This window comes from Pinus tabuliformis, chromosome 7 (assembly GCF_031772625.1).
Source record: "Pinus tabuliformis cultivar Carrire ecotype Pingquan chromosome 7, CPIR1, whole genome shotgun sequence".
NCBI lineage: Eukaryota > Viridiplantae > Streptophyta > Pinopsida > Pinales > Pinaceae > Pinus > Pinus tabuliformis.
In genome coordinates, this window is record NC_142293.1 from 1,766,556,318 (window position 1) to 1,766,574,015 (window position 17,698).

Genomic DNA, 17,698 nt, shown 5'->3' on the forward strand with positions numbered 1-17,698 from the left:
CATGTGAATTTTCGCCAATGTATTTTCCCTTATGGTGGGTCTATAGACCAATGTTGTGCAAAACACATCTTAGAATTTTGCCTTCAATTTCAAGTAGGATCGAGTTTCAGGGAATCTGAAACGACGCGCGCCTAAATATTAGATCAAGGGCCCTGGTTAAATGATTTTTGATCTGAACTAATGTTGAAAGTTGGTACCGGAGGACAGGTGGTTCCCTTAGGCTTTGATCTTTGGCCTAGGGAAAAGTGTCCAAAAGAATTTAATTTTTCTCCTAAAGTAACTTTATAATTTTTATAAAGTTAAATCTAATTTAAAAGTGACTTTAAGTGATAAAGTTACTAAGTCTAATTTTAAAGTGACTTTTATAAAGTCAATGAAAAATTAGAAAGGAAAAGTGACTTTGGAAATAAATGACTAAGTGGGTCTTTATTAAAGTGGGGTGAATTAAAAAATAGAAAGTGAGATTTAAATGAGCATTTAATCTCAGCCATTGATCTAAATCTATTTCAGCCATTGGATTTAGGGATCACCCAAAAGTCACTTAGGGTTGGGTTAAGGGAGGAAAAGGAGGAAAAGATCATTCATTCTTTCATGAGCAGATTGAGAGAAGGAGAGCAAGAGAGCAAGGGAGATTTCTGGACAGCTGAAAGCGGAGTTTCAGCAAAGCGGAGTTTCAGCAGCTGAAAGCGGAGTTTCAGCAAAGCGGAGTTTCAGCAGCTGAAAGCGGAGTTTCAGCAAAGCGGAGTTTCAGCAGCTGAAAGCGGAGTTTCAGCAGCTGAGAGCGGAGTTTCAGCAGCTGAGAGCGGAGTTTCAGCAGCTGAAAGCGGTGTAACAGCAACAGCCGCGGTGTAACAGCAACAGCCGCGGTGTAACAGCAACAGCAGCGGTGTAACAGCAACAGCCGCGGTGTAACAGCAACAGTTGCGGAGTATCAGCAGTGGTGTATCAGCAAGGCTGAGTTTCAGCAAGGCTGAGATAAGTTGTAAAAGTCTGTTTGTTGATTTTTGCTAAACATTTCTCTCACTGTAAAAAGGCATTTTCCAGAAATAAAGAAGAGCTCTCAAACTGGTTTTCCCCAAGAGTTGTAGGGGGTTTTTCCAAGGTCACATTGACCAAAAATCTCAGTGTTTAAATGTGTTTTAATGGCTGTTTATTATTGCTGATTTTTATTTTTGCAATTTCCAGCATTCTGTAAAATTTCCAGAATTTGTGTTTTCAGCAATATTTATTTTTTCCAGCTTGTTGAATGTATGGTTATGGGAAAGGGCATTTAACTATATGGGAGAAATAAGGAGAAACTGAAAACCGGAGTGGGAAAACAGAAATTTCTACAACTAAGCCAAGTAGGAATGTCTTCATGCCTTGCAATAAAAAGCCTGTCTTTTCCTTGATCACTACATCCCATGAAAATATCTAGACAATTCCAAACAATGCACTATTCCTTCCATTTAGATGTGAGAAAGCTTTGAAGTAACAACTCAATAATCAACAAAATTAATGTTTAAAAACTACTCGCCGCGATGAATAAAGATGCCTTGAATTTGGCTATGTACTCAAGTGATTTCGAGAAGGTATCCCAAGCCACTTACTGTTATAACGCACGCACACACAAAGACAAAGAAATCCTTCCTTGATGGATTATTGAAGTGGAATTACTTCAACAAACTAAACATTGTGACACAGACCTTGATTGAGGCAATCAAGAAGAGAGCTTCTACAACTCCATAAATAAATATCCAAAATTCTAACCAAGAAAACATGTTGAGAATGAAATCTAACCTGCAAACCACTACGAATATCCACTAGGCAGTTCATCATAAAAGATTTAACAAGTTACCAAAAAATATTGTTAGGATAACCTTTATTATGCAATGTACACTTATGATTAAAAAAGTAATATTGTAAGCATGTTCAAAATACTGAAATAAACTAAGAATATAAAAAAGAAGCTATAACAATAAAATGACCACACCATCCACATAATGAACACGAGATATAACTTCGAAAAGCCAATATTGGAAAACCACACCAAAAGGTGAGGACAATACCTTGCTCTTTCTTCTCAACTATAAAATGAAAATATTGTTATGGTAAACTTGACTCAGTGAGAGTCAAAGTTGTTAGGTCCACAATGTTGGTTTTGGGCATATGGTTTTGGTAGCTCGTGGTATCAAAACCCATCGATTACATGTAATGAAGCCTTTAAAAGGTTTGGGGATTCTTCATTGTAATGTTCATGAGTTGAGAGGAAGGCTCACTTAGTCAAACTAGGATGTCAAACGGCTTATAGCCACTTTTAAGTCAAGGCATGGCTACATTTAAGCCATATGATAATAATAGATCTATTATTATGCTGGTTTTTCCTCGGTTAGGGTTTTCCAAGGTAAATCATGGTGTGCATGGTCTATGTATGGTGTTCTTGTTGTGTATATGATTTTAATCATTATTTCTCTCATATTGTCTTTATTTCTAACTATAGTATCAAAGCCAAGGGAGGGATCATGGCCTATAGAAAGAGGTGATGGTTCCATACATGAAGATTCCCTGAGAGGAAATAGAGGTCTAACAAGGTGAGATGCAACCATAGAAGGGAGATCTAGTGAGGAAAGCACCTTGTGTGAGCATTTGTGCAGAAGTGATAGAATGGTAGCATAAGTGCTAGACAACAAAACAAAAATTACTTTTTACATGTATATGGACATATAGTTGTAAGTCCTAGTTAGGCATGTGTACCCCTGCTAATAAAGTCTCAAAGTAGACCTAAGTGATAGGAGAGAGCATGCAGATTTTCCCAGTCAAGTTTAAAGGGGGGAATGTTAGGGTAAACTTGATGTAGGAATTTACAGGGTAAGTTCCTCAGAAAGAACACCAAAGGACACCGCTCACAAACAGATCACATATCAACACACCAGTAAAGTTGATGTGGTTAAAACCCTCAAAGAGGGAAACAGTCCACGGCCTGAGCCAATGTGGCCACTTTAGGCAATTTATTTATAAAAGAATGAAAATTTACATAAGCTTCTCTCATGAACAATTAACCTACAAATGTCCCTCCATGCTCTTTAAATAGAGATCATGGACCAATCGAGTGTTAAGCCACGAATCAAATGTCAGTAATACCGAGGAGAGAATGAACCATCGGATCACTTCATGTCTAGAACATATAGTGACCGTCAGATTGTAAGTTACAAAAGTACATAGTGAAGAAACACACTTTACCCAACTCTATACTAGACCAAGTTAAACTTAACTATTTCCTATGTGTCAGAATATCCTAACATCCCCCCTTAAGAACAACTTGGGATACGATTGAAGGATGTATAAATATGACACAATAGGAGAAGGAAGGAGGCACTAGAGCCTATCCCCCCTTAGTGACAACTTCATGAACTCCAACCATAAATCAAAGTTTAGTAAACTTCGCCTCTGTGAGAGCCTTTATAAAGATGTCTACAACTTGATCATCTATTGAACAATATTGCACTTCAAAAACATGGTCATGAATGAGCTTTCTGATGAAGTGCATGTGCAGTTCAATGTGTTTGTTGCGCTGATGTTGGACTGGATCTTTCCATAGTTGAATGGCACTTTGATTATCACACCAAAGTGTAGTTCGATGCTACTGTTAAAAGCCAAACTCTGACAAGATCTGACAAAGCCACAGGGCCTCCTTACTAGCTTCTATGGCACCACGATATTCTGCTTCTACTGAAGAAAGAGAAATGGCCCTTTGTTTCTTGCAAGCCCATGTAATAGGTCCTGAACCAAGAGTGAACACATAACCTGCAGTAGACTTCCGATCATCACGGTCACCAGCCCAATTGGAATCAATGATACCAACCAATAGAGGAGATGCTTCTGCACTGTAATGAATACCAAACTAAATTGTACCTCGAACATAACGAAGTATTCTTTTAGCTGCTTTCTAATGACTTTCATGTGGGTTTTGCATAAACCAAGCAATAAGGCCAACAGCAAAGGAAAGGTTAGGACGAGTATGGGTCGAATACAAAAGTTTCCCTACAAGTTGACGGTATAAGGTAGCATCAACTTCAGGGGAAGTACAAGTGACTGAAAGTTTGGCTCCAAACTGAAAGGGAGAAGGGGCTGGCTTACAGTCTTCCATGTGAAAATGGCATAGAAGATCACAGGAATACTTAGACTGGGAAAGGGAAATACCTTCCTTGGATTGCAAGACTTGAAGAACAAAAAAATAATGCAAGTGTCCTAAGTCTGTCATTTCAAACTTCTTTTTAAGACAGGATTTCACATGGTTTATAAGGTTGGGATCACTACTAGTAAGGATAAGATCATCACCATAAAGAACAAGAATGATAAGAGACTTGCCCACTTTCTTGGTGTAGACAGTATTGTCAGAATGACACCTAGAAAAGCCAGTTTCTAAAAGAAAGCTATCCATTTTGGCATACCAAGCTCGAGGGGCTTGCTTGAGACCATAAAGGGATTTCTTAAGTCGACATACAAGGCTAGAGTCTGTTTGTATAAAGCCAGTAGGTTGTTCCATATAGATTTCTTCATGCAAGTCTCCATGCAAGAAGGTAGATTTAACATCCATCTAATGGACTTCCCATTTGAAACAGGCAGCAAGGGAAATAACAAGGCAGATAGAGTTCATTTTGGCAACAGGGGAGAAGGTTTCAATATAGTCAATGCCTTCAACTTGTGAAAAACCCTTAGCAACAAGACGAGCTTTATGTTTATCAACTTCTCCATCTGGGCCATACTTGGTTTTGTAAACCCATTTGCATCTAAAAAGTTTACGTCCCTTTGGAAGAGGAACAAGATCCCATGTATCATTTGCCAATAATGAACAATATTCTTCATTCATAGTTGCGTCCCAATCTGGATGGCCTGAAGCTTTTGCAAAGGTGTCAGGATCATAATTCGCTGAAGCATGAGCCAGTAAAGAAGAGGCTCTATCGAACTGAGAACGTGTGCGACGTTGATCTGTAGGATCACCGGCAAGAGCACGTGTTGCATCCCGAGTAGCACAGACCCATTTTGGAAGCTGAGGAGATGAAGGAGGATCCTGAGAAGGTGGGGGAGGATTGTCATCCTCGCTGTGATCATCTGAAGAAGAAATATTTTCAGAAGTAGAAGGGATAGAGAGAGGTGGCACATCCGCCGAATTAGGCTCGTAGGCCGATATATTTTCAGCAAACTTTACATCTCTTCTAATGATAACACTTTTGGACTTAAGTGGAATAAGTATGTATCCTTTGACATCTTCAGAATATCCACAAAAATACATTTTTCACTCTTAGGTTAAAGCTTTATGTTTCTCATCTAGAATATGGACCCATGCTTCACTTCCAAAAACACGAAAGTGACTTACATCTGGTTTAATTGAGCTCCATGCTTCTTCTGGAGTGATATTCTTTAAAACCTTAGTAGGAGTGCGGTTTATTATGTAATTTGCACAGTTAATTGCTTCTGCCCAAAAATTAAGACTAAGTCCTTTAGATTGAAGCATACAATTAGCCATTTCCTTTAAGGTGCGATTCTTCCTTTCAGCTACACCATTTTGTTGTGGAGTATATGGAACAGTATGTTGCATTTGAATTCCATTCCCAGTGCAAAAGTTGATGAATTTGTTGTTACCATATTCTCTGCCATTATCAGATTTTAGCTTAAGAATTTGATGTCCAGATTGTTTTTCAACAAAGGCCTTAAAGGCCAAGAACATGTTAAATAATTCACTCTTGAGTTTTAAGAAGTATACCCAAGTGCATCTGGAGAAATCATCAATGAAAGTTAAGAAATACTTGTAGCCAGAGAATGAAACAACTAGAAGTGGACCACATAAATCACTATGCACAAGTTGTAATGGGGTTGAGGCGTGCCAAGAGGCACGTTTTTCAAAACTATCCTAATGATGTTTTCCGAGTACAAATCCAGAACAAACACCATCTCTGCAAGATACCATTGGAAGACCTGTCACCATATTTTCTTTACATAGATTCTGAAGGGAGCGATAGTTTAAGTGACCAAATCGTTCATGCCAAAGTTTGCTCACTTCATCGTTATGAGCAACAAATACCGAGGGAAGATTTGATGACCCAAAGTTGTTAAACTTATACAACCTTGTAGAATCGTCAGCAATGCCAGTAGCTAAAATCTGTCTAGGATCTCTTAGGTCCTTAATTACAACATCGTGAGATGAAAATTCAACGATTTTACCTTCTCCTGAATGAGTTATCTGATATACAGATAGAAGGTTGCAAGATAAGGTTGGAACACATAATACATCATTAAATTGACCATTGTCTATATGAACAGTTCCAGTCCCTACAACACTAAGAGATCTATCATCACCAACATTAATATTTTTGGTGTTACAATCATTTAAAGAATAAAACATGGCTTTGTTTTTGGCCATGTGATAAGAAGCTCCAGAATCAATGAGCCACTCATGAGAATGAGAAGAAGAAGATACATTTAGTGCATAGCCAGATCGAAATGCTTGACAACCACATGCAGAAAGTGTTATTCCTGAAGATGAAGTTGAAGTTGAAGAGTGCTCCAAATGGATGTTATGCTTCTTCATTGCTGCTTCCAAGGCTTCCATCTTCTTAAAGCATTTGGATTCTAAGTGGCCATCTCGATTACAAAAGTGGCAATGTCTATCGGTCTTCTTCCCTTTGTTTTTATTTGCCTTGTAATTTTGTTGAAATGATTTTTCATTTTGAAACTGAAATTGCTTAGGACCCTTGTTTGGTTTAGGACCATTCTTTTTAGGATACGGCTTCTTAAGATTCTTTGAATTTGGTTGCTGCTGAGCGGCTAAGGCTTTCTTAGAAGAATTTCAAAGATTAAGAAGACCAAGATGTAAGAGTTTTTCTTGTCTCTTATTAAAGAATCACAAAAGGCATCAAAGGAAGGGGACTTGTAGTCTTGTCCTTGAGAAATGAAGGCTTCTCTTGTACAATGGAAGTGGAAACAAACACAGAGTAGGCTGGTCCCAACTTAGTAAGAATGGAATAGCTAAAGTTGTCATCTTCTTTCTTAACCTTAACACCTTCCAAGAGAAGTCTAAGGGTCTTGAACTTGGACAAAAAATCTTCAATTGAAGAAAAATTATTGGGGTCCAATGTAAGCAACTCATTTTCGAGTTGATGGGGTTTAAGTTCATTTTTAATTCCAAAAACTTTAGTAATCTGTTTCATTGCTTCATTAGGAGTATCAAGTTCTGCGATATGGAATCTAAGGTCTAGAGAAATAGACATCCCTATCAACCCACGTGCTTGATCTTGCCTATTTTCCCATTTGGCTGCCTTATCTTCATCTTTCGGTTTGGTTTCTTGGCTTGAGGCTATTCTGTAAAGACCTTTACTTCTAAGTAAATCCACAATGTAGGACCACCATTGGAAGTAGTTGGTGCTGTCAAGAATAACTTGGCATGGACTTTCCATTTTAACAGAAACTGAAGCTATAGATGTTGAAACTAAGTGTTCCAATGGAAAGATCTCGAAAAATTAGGCTGATTAAAAAAAACGACTTCTGGATGAAGAAGTTATGGCTTTTTGAAGAAAAGTTGTTGAAGATGCCGACGAAGTGCGGGAATGTGCGGAAATGAATGATAATGTTATATTTAAAAAAAATCCACCCCCTTTCCAAACTTAATCTAATTAGCTCAACAAAAAGAAAGACTTGAACTCAAGACCTCTACTCTCATAAAGTAGCTTTGGACCAAGTGAGCTAGATTAAAAAGTTAGTAATTTTTGGAAAAGAGGAAGGGGTTTTTTTTTTTAGTCACTGAAGCTTTGGGGTGCGTGCTTACTTGAGAAAGCTCTTTTTTGCCTACAAAACAAAAAACACAAAACCCAACACGGACATACAAAAAAACAAACCTTACAGCTTGAAGTTAGCTTTAGCTGGAAACTAAATATTTTCCTCAATGTTTCTGATTTTCCGAGATCACACTAAGGCGTGGTGAAAAAGAGCATACGCATGAGAAAAATCCTTCCTTTTTGTTTCTGGTTTGCCCAGATCGCACAGAGTTGCAGGGCAAAGCGCAGACGCAGAAAAGGAAGGTAAAGATCTGGTAATAAAGAAAACAAAGAGCTAAATAAACCAAAATAAACAGAGAGAAAATAACTAAAAACTGCAAATAAACATGGTATACCTCCAGATCTTAAAAATGACGTAGCTAGGGCTACAAGAAACCTTTTCATGTCAAATGAAAGGGGTTCCTCACTAGAACAGATGCTCCTAACACAATAGAGCAGTCCTCTCGGCCCGAAAGCAGTCAGTAACAATAAATCTAGGAAACGACAGTTGGATGCAGTCCTACCGGCTTCAGATTTGGATCACCAATGGATGCGGCCCTTAAATAGATCTGATACCATGTAGGAATTTACAGGGTAAGTTCCTCAAACAGAACACCAAAGGACACCGCTCACAAACAGATCACAGATCAATACACCAGTATTGTTGACGTGGTTAAAACCCTCAAAGAGGGAAACAGTCCACGGCCTGAGCCAACACGGCCACTTCAGGCAATTTATTAATGAAAGAATGAAAAATTACATAAGCTTCTCTCATGAACGGTTAACCTACAAATGACCCTCCATGCTCTTTAAATAGAGATCATGGACCAATCGGATGTTAATCCATGGATTAAGTGTCGGTAATACCGAGGAAAGAATGAACCGTCGGATCACTTCATGTCTAGAACATATCATGACCGTTGGATTGTAAGTTACAAAAGTACATAGTAAAGAAACACACTTTACCTAACTCTATACTAGACCAAGTTATACTTAACTATTTCCTATGTGTCAGAATATCCTAACACTTGACTCGATGAAAGAGTCAAAGTAATTAAGTCCACAAAGGCGTCTTCAGACACATGGTTTTGGCACCCATGGTATTAGAACCTATGGATTGAATGAATAACGCCTTTAAAGCTTTAGGGATTCTCCATTGTAATGTGCCTAAGTTGACCAAAGGCTCACTTGGGCAGGCCATAATGTTGGACAACTTGGTTGCTTTTAAGTCAAGGCATGGTTGTGCTTAAGCCATAAGATATTAATAGATCTATTGGGAATTGTTTCCAAATCCATCACATAAGAGTTTGGAGTTATCAACATTTCGAACATGCTCATGAGGTTCATCATCAAGATGAGAATGTGATGATGAACCTCATGAGCAAGTTCAAAACGTTGATAACTCCAAACTATTATGTGATGGATCCGAAAATGAATTCCCAACAGAACTTGGATCACAAAAGCCTCAAATCTAAAATAGATCTATTGTCACTCTGGTTTTTCCCCAGCTGGGATTTTCCAGGGTAAATCATGGTGTGCATGGTTTATGTGTGGTGTTTTTCTTATGTACATGATTTTTGTCATTATCTCTCTCATATTGTCTTTATTTCTAACAAATTAAAAGAAATATGGACTCACTATAGAGTTACAATAGACAATGTGGCCTAAATGGTTACTACAAGGTATTCTACTTCCTTTAGAGTCTATTTTACTCATGAGATCCTACTCCCTTGCTCTACTCATTTATGGACCAATAAATCAGTACAATGGGAATGGAACCCCTTCCTTTCCTTGTGGCTCAATACTTTAACATGTCATGATAGCCATCTAGGGTTACAATTAGGATTGTTGCATGCCTCAACACCCGATTCGGTTTAAGGTTTTGGACCTTTTGGAATATTCTTGAAAATCCACGCTTGATCATATCTACATTTGTGAGAAATGGAAATTGACATGGCATCCACTTGGTACTAGGGTAGTCAAAGCATAGGTCAAGTTGCAAGAGGCATAACTTCCTCATACACACTCCATTTGAGATGTTGGAAAGATCTCACCAAGTAGATTAGTGTTAAAGGGATAGAAACTTTGTATGCAAAGTTTTGACCCCCAAAATGGCTATTTAACGCCCAAAACAACATTTGGAAGTTTGAATATCCAAATATTACCAAAATAGGATATGCCCCTACAATGGGCCCTGCAAATCCATGGCTCCAATGTTCCACCCAAAAGGTGCCAAAATATATGACAAATGAATCAAAATCCCACTCAATTCTATAATATGCTTTGTTCGAACTTTGAAAGAGTACCTCTTGTCCAATCTTCCTCTCCCATTCAATACTTTCCCAAGCCATAATAAGATTTGATAGTATGAAACAACCTTTAATAAAACCAATTTGCTCAAGTCAAGCAATGTTAGCAACTATATTATTGATTTGATTAGAAAGAAGCTTAGCTAACACTTTGTAAGAAACATTTAACCGAGTAACTGGCCTTCAAGGACCCATTGTATCCTTATGGGTCCTTTTCAAAATTAGCTTGATCAATCTTATATTCACATGCTCCCATTTGTGCCCTATCTCCAACATCTTGAGAAATTTCTTGCTAATCACAAGCCACAAAGCTAACTAAAACTCCTAGGGTAACTCATCTAAGGGGTTAACTTACACTTGCCATGTCTTGGAAGGCTTGAAATAACTCAAGTTTGTCCAATTACTAAGATAAAAGAGATCACTCGTACTTGGAATTTTAGTAGTAACAATGCCTCTAATGAATTTCTCAATCGTAGAATGGTTAACAACACAATTTCAATATGAAAAAATTTCTAAAAGTGGACATGAAACATGCCTTTGAAAAATTTAATCCAATTTTTGTCTTCAATCAACTACCATTTGATCATTGCATATTAGATGTTCCCTGGAGACATGTGTTCATTTTATACTCTAAAATTACATTTTTGTGACCATATGACTCTCCTTGTCTCAATTGATCCTTGCTCTAATCTAATTCCTCTTAGCTTTTTAGTCCTCAAAAACTCAAATTCATTCTGAACACTCCCAATGCAAAGTTTCTTTATTAGATTTAAAAAATCCTCTTTTAATTCCTTTCAAAGATGACTTAGTTGATTTTTGAGATGCCTTTCCATAGATTTATGATTGCTTTCAATCATTCACCCCCAACCTTTCAAAACTTAAATGTTCATTGGAAAGCAACTTATCACATAGGCTTCATCTTGAATGAAAATGTGTATGAGGTAAAAGATTCCACACCAACGGAACTACTTGGATATGCCATCGGGACTTCAAAAGGAAACATTCAATTTGTAAGGCTAATTAGACACCCATCCTATTTGTCATCCAAGAAATGTTGTGGTGCAAGTAGGTAAATGATCTAAGCTTGTCATAGAATCCTTCATTAAAACAACCCATCAAGAATCATTTATAGAGGTGGTCATGTGAGAATTTACATGTGAATGAACAATTTATGATGATATACACAAAGGTTGGAGAGAAATCACAACAGAAAAGTGCAATTTTTATCTAAAAGAAATGATGAGGTTCCTTATTGAAAATCACAATGTGAAAGCAGGATACACAAAAACGATAATCCTAAAATCTGACAACACTTTTTTCTTAATGTCTTTTGATCCACTCCTCAATATCAGTGCCTATGTTGCATGTGTAACTAAGATGAATATGATAGTTTAATCATGAACCCATTCTCATTGTCAGATGTGATTCAAATAGATAATGTGTTGCTTTGTAGATCTCTCATTATCTATTATCCTTCTCAACATTTGATATTTCCCGATTTCAAAATAATTATTTTTGTTTCTTGAGTGAATGTCACAGATGCATTTTCTTGAACATAAAGAAAACAAGAATCCAAGAAGAAAATATGATAAGCAGGAGTTGTGACTCACTAGGGTGTTTGACGTTTGATATGAAGTAAAAAACATGATGGTATTGATAATAAAAAATAGCTTTTCCTATATTGTGAAAATAAGTGTACCATATATGAAGAAGATTCCAAATAGTCAACGAAAGGAGCCCTAGTGAACCAAGTTCCTCCCTAGGATATTGACACCACAATTCCCTACACCTCTGTAAAGTCTAGCATTAGCTTTACATCCTGGAGTGATTACTTCGTTCGAATAAGGCATTGAAAGGTAGGTCTTATTTCTTAATACTAAAAGATGAGACTCTAGAGGGAAGATGCTCTTGAAAGGCAGATGGATTGACCAACTTTTATCTAACAAAGTCAACCCTTCATTTGCCCTTATCTAATGAAGTAAACTAAACCCTCTATCTCTTTATTAGCTAACGAAGATTATAAGTCGACCCTCCATCTCCTTAGTTGTGCACAATAAGTAACTGAGAATAAACCCATGAGCACTTGTTGGAATTTATCATTCTCTAAAACCACTTCTCACTATTAACAAAATCATTGCTTACCAAAATTAAGAGAAAACGCACATTGTAATTGGCATTGGGCCCCATACTTTGTATCTATGTTATATACCCATGAGGTTTTCACTCATGACAACTGTTTCGCAAGTACTGCCTCCAGAGTCCAGAGCACCATAGCCATATCAGAGAAAATATATGTTATGGCAATCCTAGAAAGAAAATCCTAGGAAGTGTATTAATTTAACAGCATTCTTTAACTAAAGGGACGGAGATGATTATAAAGGATATACCAACCTTCCTCGAATGCAGATTTAGCTTTAACCTTTTAAAAATAGGTCACACTCTTCATTCATATTTTTGTTAACAGCTTGTGTCTGATGATAGGCTTGTAAGCACTCTAATCAGTATCCCAACTCTTTAACAAGTGAATCGTAATTCGATACAAAGTGGTGATCGAAATTCATCAGCAGGAGTGCAGATCTCCAAAACAACAATATAACCGTGGGGAAATTCATCAGTACGGGTGCAGATCTCCAAAACAATAATATAACCGTGGAGGCCTAATAAGCATGGAGTTAGGTTTAAGCTATGAGCATTGTCAACTCAAAATCAATATCAAATCTTGTCATGTACATAGAAGTTGCAGTAGGTATACTGGAAATGTGATGGGACAGTAACATTGGTGCCTTAGATTTATGCTCAGGCATTAAAAAATATGTGAACATTTTGTACTCGAGACAGACCTTGATGCATAATTTGGCAATGACAATCAAATTGCAAGTGTACTGGGCTGATGCAGGCTATAATTTTTTATCTGTTAGAATATAGGCTTCCTGCAGCAATTGAAGTAATTCCCCTCAGTTGGGTGCCTAATAAACATGAAGTTATCTTTGAGCACTGAGCTTCGCCAGCTCAAAATCGAGCTCTCGACATTTAGAGAGTTCTTGCTATAATAGATCATATAATTCATCCATAGCCAGGGTGCATTAGGCAATTGGCATAAAAGTTTTTTGGTTTATTGGAGTTATGGTATAGTGTATCACCTCACATTTCATAGCTGTCATTGGGATTCAGGGTGATTGAAATTAAAATTAGTTATTGTTTCTTCATGAGGATTAACTCCATGATTCACAGACCCAAAATATACTAAAATATAATATTGCTCAAACCAATCTGAGTATTACTTGCATCCCATAATCCCACTTCAATTCACAGCTTTTTCATCACCCACTAAATCAATTGTATTCATTGACAGCACTACTCATCATCAATAACAAGAATATTTTGAATTCCCCAATATGCACAGCAAAACCCCCCATGCCAATCCTCAATCAGGCAAAACATAATAAAACTGTCCAATCCATCATCATCAGCTTATAAAATAATATAACATTTTTTCCATTGAATTAAGAGTTCATTTTTAAGTCCGCCTTGGGGGGAATATATACACTCACAGGTAATCCCACAATGGTAGCAAGGACCCTGCTTGCCCATGTTCCTCTGCTAACTTTGCAACTGTGCCCCCACAACATGCAAAATAGCACCGCTAATAATAACAGTTCCCACAGCTCTTGCCAAATATAGAGGAGAAAAGGAAAGGAAAATATAAATCTCAACAGAATGTTTTGTGTTTTGTGTTTTATATTGAATCGCAAATCCACACAGCAGCTCAGATATTCAATGGACAGAGGGCTTAGTATATACACACAAAAGTCCACGGCCGACAGTGATGACTTTGAAAATTTACAGAAATTCACACACTTTACCAAAATCCAAAAATCTACCACGGATGGAAAGCTTGCGAGTTGAAGAATTTATGAAAATTGAGCGTGGATTGAAATCTGTAGAATTGCAGACGAAAAATTGGGTTGGAGGCTTTAAAAGGGGAGCTTACCGGAGCTCTGAATGCCCGGATAATTAAGAAGTCTTCACGCTCCGCTCACCTTTTTGTTTTTTCCCTTTTACTTATTTTATTTTTTTTAAATGAATATTAATTTAGAAAAGCATTTTTGCCCAAAAAATGTAAGCCTAAGTTGACCTGCAATCTCTGGGCGGTGGTGTTCAACCTCTTTATGTTAGAAAAAGGCAAAGCATTTTATAATATTAATACTGTGTTATGAAAGGTAGGGTATGGTGGTAAATTAAAGTTCATTAACTTTTTTTAAATAATTAGTAATTATCACTATTTATTTTATTATTTATCGTTGTTGACAAGGTTAGGTTAAGATTAAGATCAGGGAGGTGTTATATTTTTTAATAGTTTTTAAATTAATGTATTTGTGAGTATGAATGTTATTTTGAAAAAAAAATGGTTTATTGAGTGTGGTTCGATTTAAAGTTAATGATAAATTTTATTGTTTTATTGGTGATTTATAATTGTATTTTATTGAAAATTTTGATAGGGTATATTGGTTAATGATCTATAATTCCGTGTAAAGAGTTATGAGTACCATTTTTTTTTCAGTGTAATTTAGCGAAACAGTGGTTAAATTTGATAGCAAATCAAGAGGTTGCTGGTTTAATCTGTTGGGTTGTTCTTGTTTTTAGTTCTATAGAATGTTTTTAGTTCTATAAACTGTTTTTAGTCTCATGGATGTTAAAATATCATTCATTAATTCATTCATGAGATGTCATGCTAAGTTTGTTTTTAAGCTATCTGAAACTAATAATATTAGAGACCTCATAAAATATTTGATTTAGTTTTTTATTAAAGATACATAATTATGTATAAGAGAATTTTATGTCTCATTCCTTTTCAATAAGGTTGATTTGTAACAAGTATATTTCCAAGTTATATGAAACCAATGATAGCAGATTTTGTGTTTTTATTAAAGATTTATATGTATCAATAAGAGGTTGTGAGAAATCCACTCACTCCCCATCTCCACATAATTATGTCATAGAAAGCTTACTTAGAAGTATATAAGATTAATGATAGTGATGGCGTCATTAAAGTTCTTAATTTGGCCATTTCATTAAGAATCCATATGTATGTGTAAGAGGTTATGAATTCCATTCCCCCTCAACATCACAATTTGTAAGTTAAATAAAACAACAATAGTGGGTACCTTATTGAAAACCCTAATTTGATATTTTAATAAAGGATCCATATCTATATGCAATGTGGGTTTTAATTTTATTCTAAATAATGGCATAAAAAATATATTTGCAAGTTATATAGAACTAATGACAAGGGATAGGTTACTAAAGACCCCCATTTTGATCTTTTGGTTAAGGATCCATTTCTATATATGAAAAGTTTCAAGGTGAAAATTAATAATACATTGATGGTTGAAAAATCAATGTTTTTAGGTTGAAATCATACACTAATGTGTAGGAAAAGCAGCTTAACAAAAATAAGAAAATTAATAATACATTGATGGTTGAAAAATCAATGTTTTTAGGTTGAAATCATACACTAATGTGTAGTAAAAGCAGCTTAACAAAAATAAGAATAATATGTTTAGAGGAAAGGGATAAAATACTTACCTTGAATTTACTATCCATTGCGATAATAGTATTCTTGTTGCTTTAATGAGTATAGCTTTGTAACCATTAAATTTAGATTATTTATATTTTTTAGAATTATCAAATAGTATAATGTCATTTTTTATGATATGTCACAATTGTGTTTGTCATAATAAGACATATTATCATTTTAGTATTTATATTATTTAGAGTAAGTGATAAATGTTATATGTCACAATTATGTATCATAATAAGACATATTATTATTTTTAGTATTTATATTATTTAGAGTAAGTGATAAATGTTATATTCAAAATAAGCTTGTAATTTAATAATGAAGTTAAAGATTTAATAGATGTAAATTTCAAGCTAATCTTAATCTTTGTTAATAACAGTGACACTTTTCCAATGAACATAATCAAATTTACTATTATACTTAAATCTTATACTTTTAAAATAATAATTATTATCTTAATTAACTATTACAATTATTAAATTTTAGAATTTAAATTATAATATTGAATAATTTTAAATATTATTTTCAAAATATTTTAGTTCTAGTAGTTTGGTGAACAATTTGTTTTTTAGTCTATGTGGATTCAAGTCTTGGGAGACATTGTAAATGACTTATTTGTAACATTTATGAAATAGTTGTGTTTGGTATAATAGGACGGCATATTCTATAAAGTTGTCAATTCTCCATAAAAAATATTCTTGTTTAAAAAAATAAAATAAAAAATAAATATTATTAAAGTTACATAAATTATTAACTATAGTATTTTAAATAAATATATTAATATTTAAGAGAACTCTTCTGGATAAATCGTATTGATAATTTTAGGTCGACGATCCCTACTGAAATTCATTATCAAATCTCAACAAAGATTCGAAATAAGTCAACCCAAAATTATCAATATAATTTATCCGAACAAATAAAAATAAATAAATAAAATCATGAATCACAAAAACCTCCTACCTAAATATTAATATTTAACTAAACCATTCACTGTAAATATAATTAATTCACTCAGCCCCAAGGATAGCTCAATTGGTCGAGTTCCCGTTGCTAAAGTACTTTCCCAGTTGGGAGGTCACGGGATCAAATCTCCTCGACGCCCTCAGGATTAGGCCTGTTAAAATTGGCCGACGGGCAGATCCCTTCGAATAGAACTGCCCCGATATTTTTCCATGAATGTAGCGACCACTCAGCAATCGTAAACTACAACTTACAAAAAAATAAAAAATAAAAATAAAAATCTCAAATTCTAAAAGAAAGAATGCAAGCGTGATGCATTATTAAGGGATTTTATGGGATGCATAACTTGGAGTTATTAATGTCAACATTATTACCTCATTTTCTCGGTAATTCTATTTAATGCCTTTGAAATTTGTAAGATGAGTTTTATATATTTAATGGAATTGGATATCATCTCTTTTGTGGAAAGTTGTAAAATGAGCTTTAGATTTTTTTATGGAAGTAGGACATGTCTTTTGTGCATGTGAGTGGATAATATGATAAATACCTAAAAGGACTTTAACTTTTATTTATATGTGTTTTATCTATCGATTCTAACATTCGTGGTCAAAACGCGTTGGCTTTATGGCCATGTCTATATATAAGTATTCATTTATGTTATTTTCTTACATCTATAATGGTTACAAGTTTAAGCTTATATTATTTAATAAATATATAAATTTATGTATTTTAATATTTATAAAATTAAGTAATTATTATAATTTTAATTTTAGTAAATATTAATAAAATAATGGGTAATAGAATTTTGTTGATTGATAAATTGAAAATATAATTTTTTTTGTTAAGGTAATGATTTGGGGTATGGTTAGCCTCTATAGTGTGACAGGTAGTGTGTATAAGGTTCTGGAATGGATTCACCGTCGTTTGGTTAATAAGTGATTACTAGTGATATGAGCTTCATGTAGGTGAGTTGCGGCCTACAATCTAAACTGAGGTCGAGCTTTTGAGGTTAGCTTGCATTCGCGAGGTCGCAACCCTTTGTCTCGATCATTATAGCA

General features: G+C 35.1%; 1 protein-coding gene across 1 annotated transcript in view; it reads right to left on the reverse strand.

Moving 5' to 3' along the window:
* GATA26 (GATA transcription factor 26) overlaps window positions 1-14,126 on the reverse strand; it is a 243,333-nt gene extending 229,207 nt beyond the window's left edge. The window contains exon 1 of the mRNA XM_089460480.1: window positions 13,651-14,126. Coding sequence (XP_089316606.1) covers window positions 13,651-13,690 — 40 coding nt within the window. The 5' untranslated portion in view covers window positions 13,691-14,126. The remainder of the gene's footprint in view (window positions 1-13,650) is intronic.
* Window positions 14,127-17,698: the final 3,572 nt, after the last annotated feature.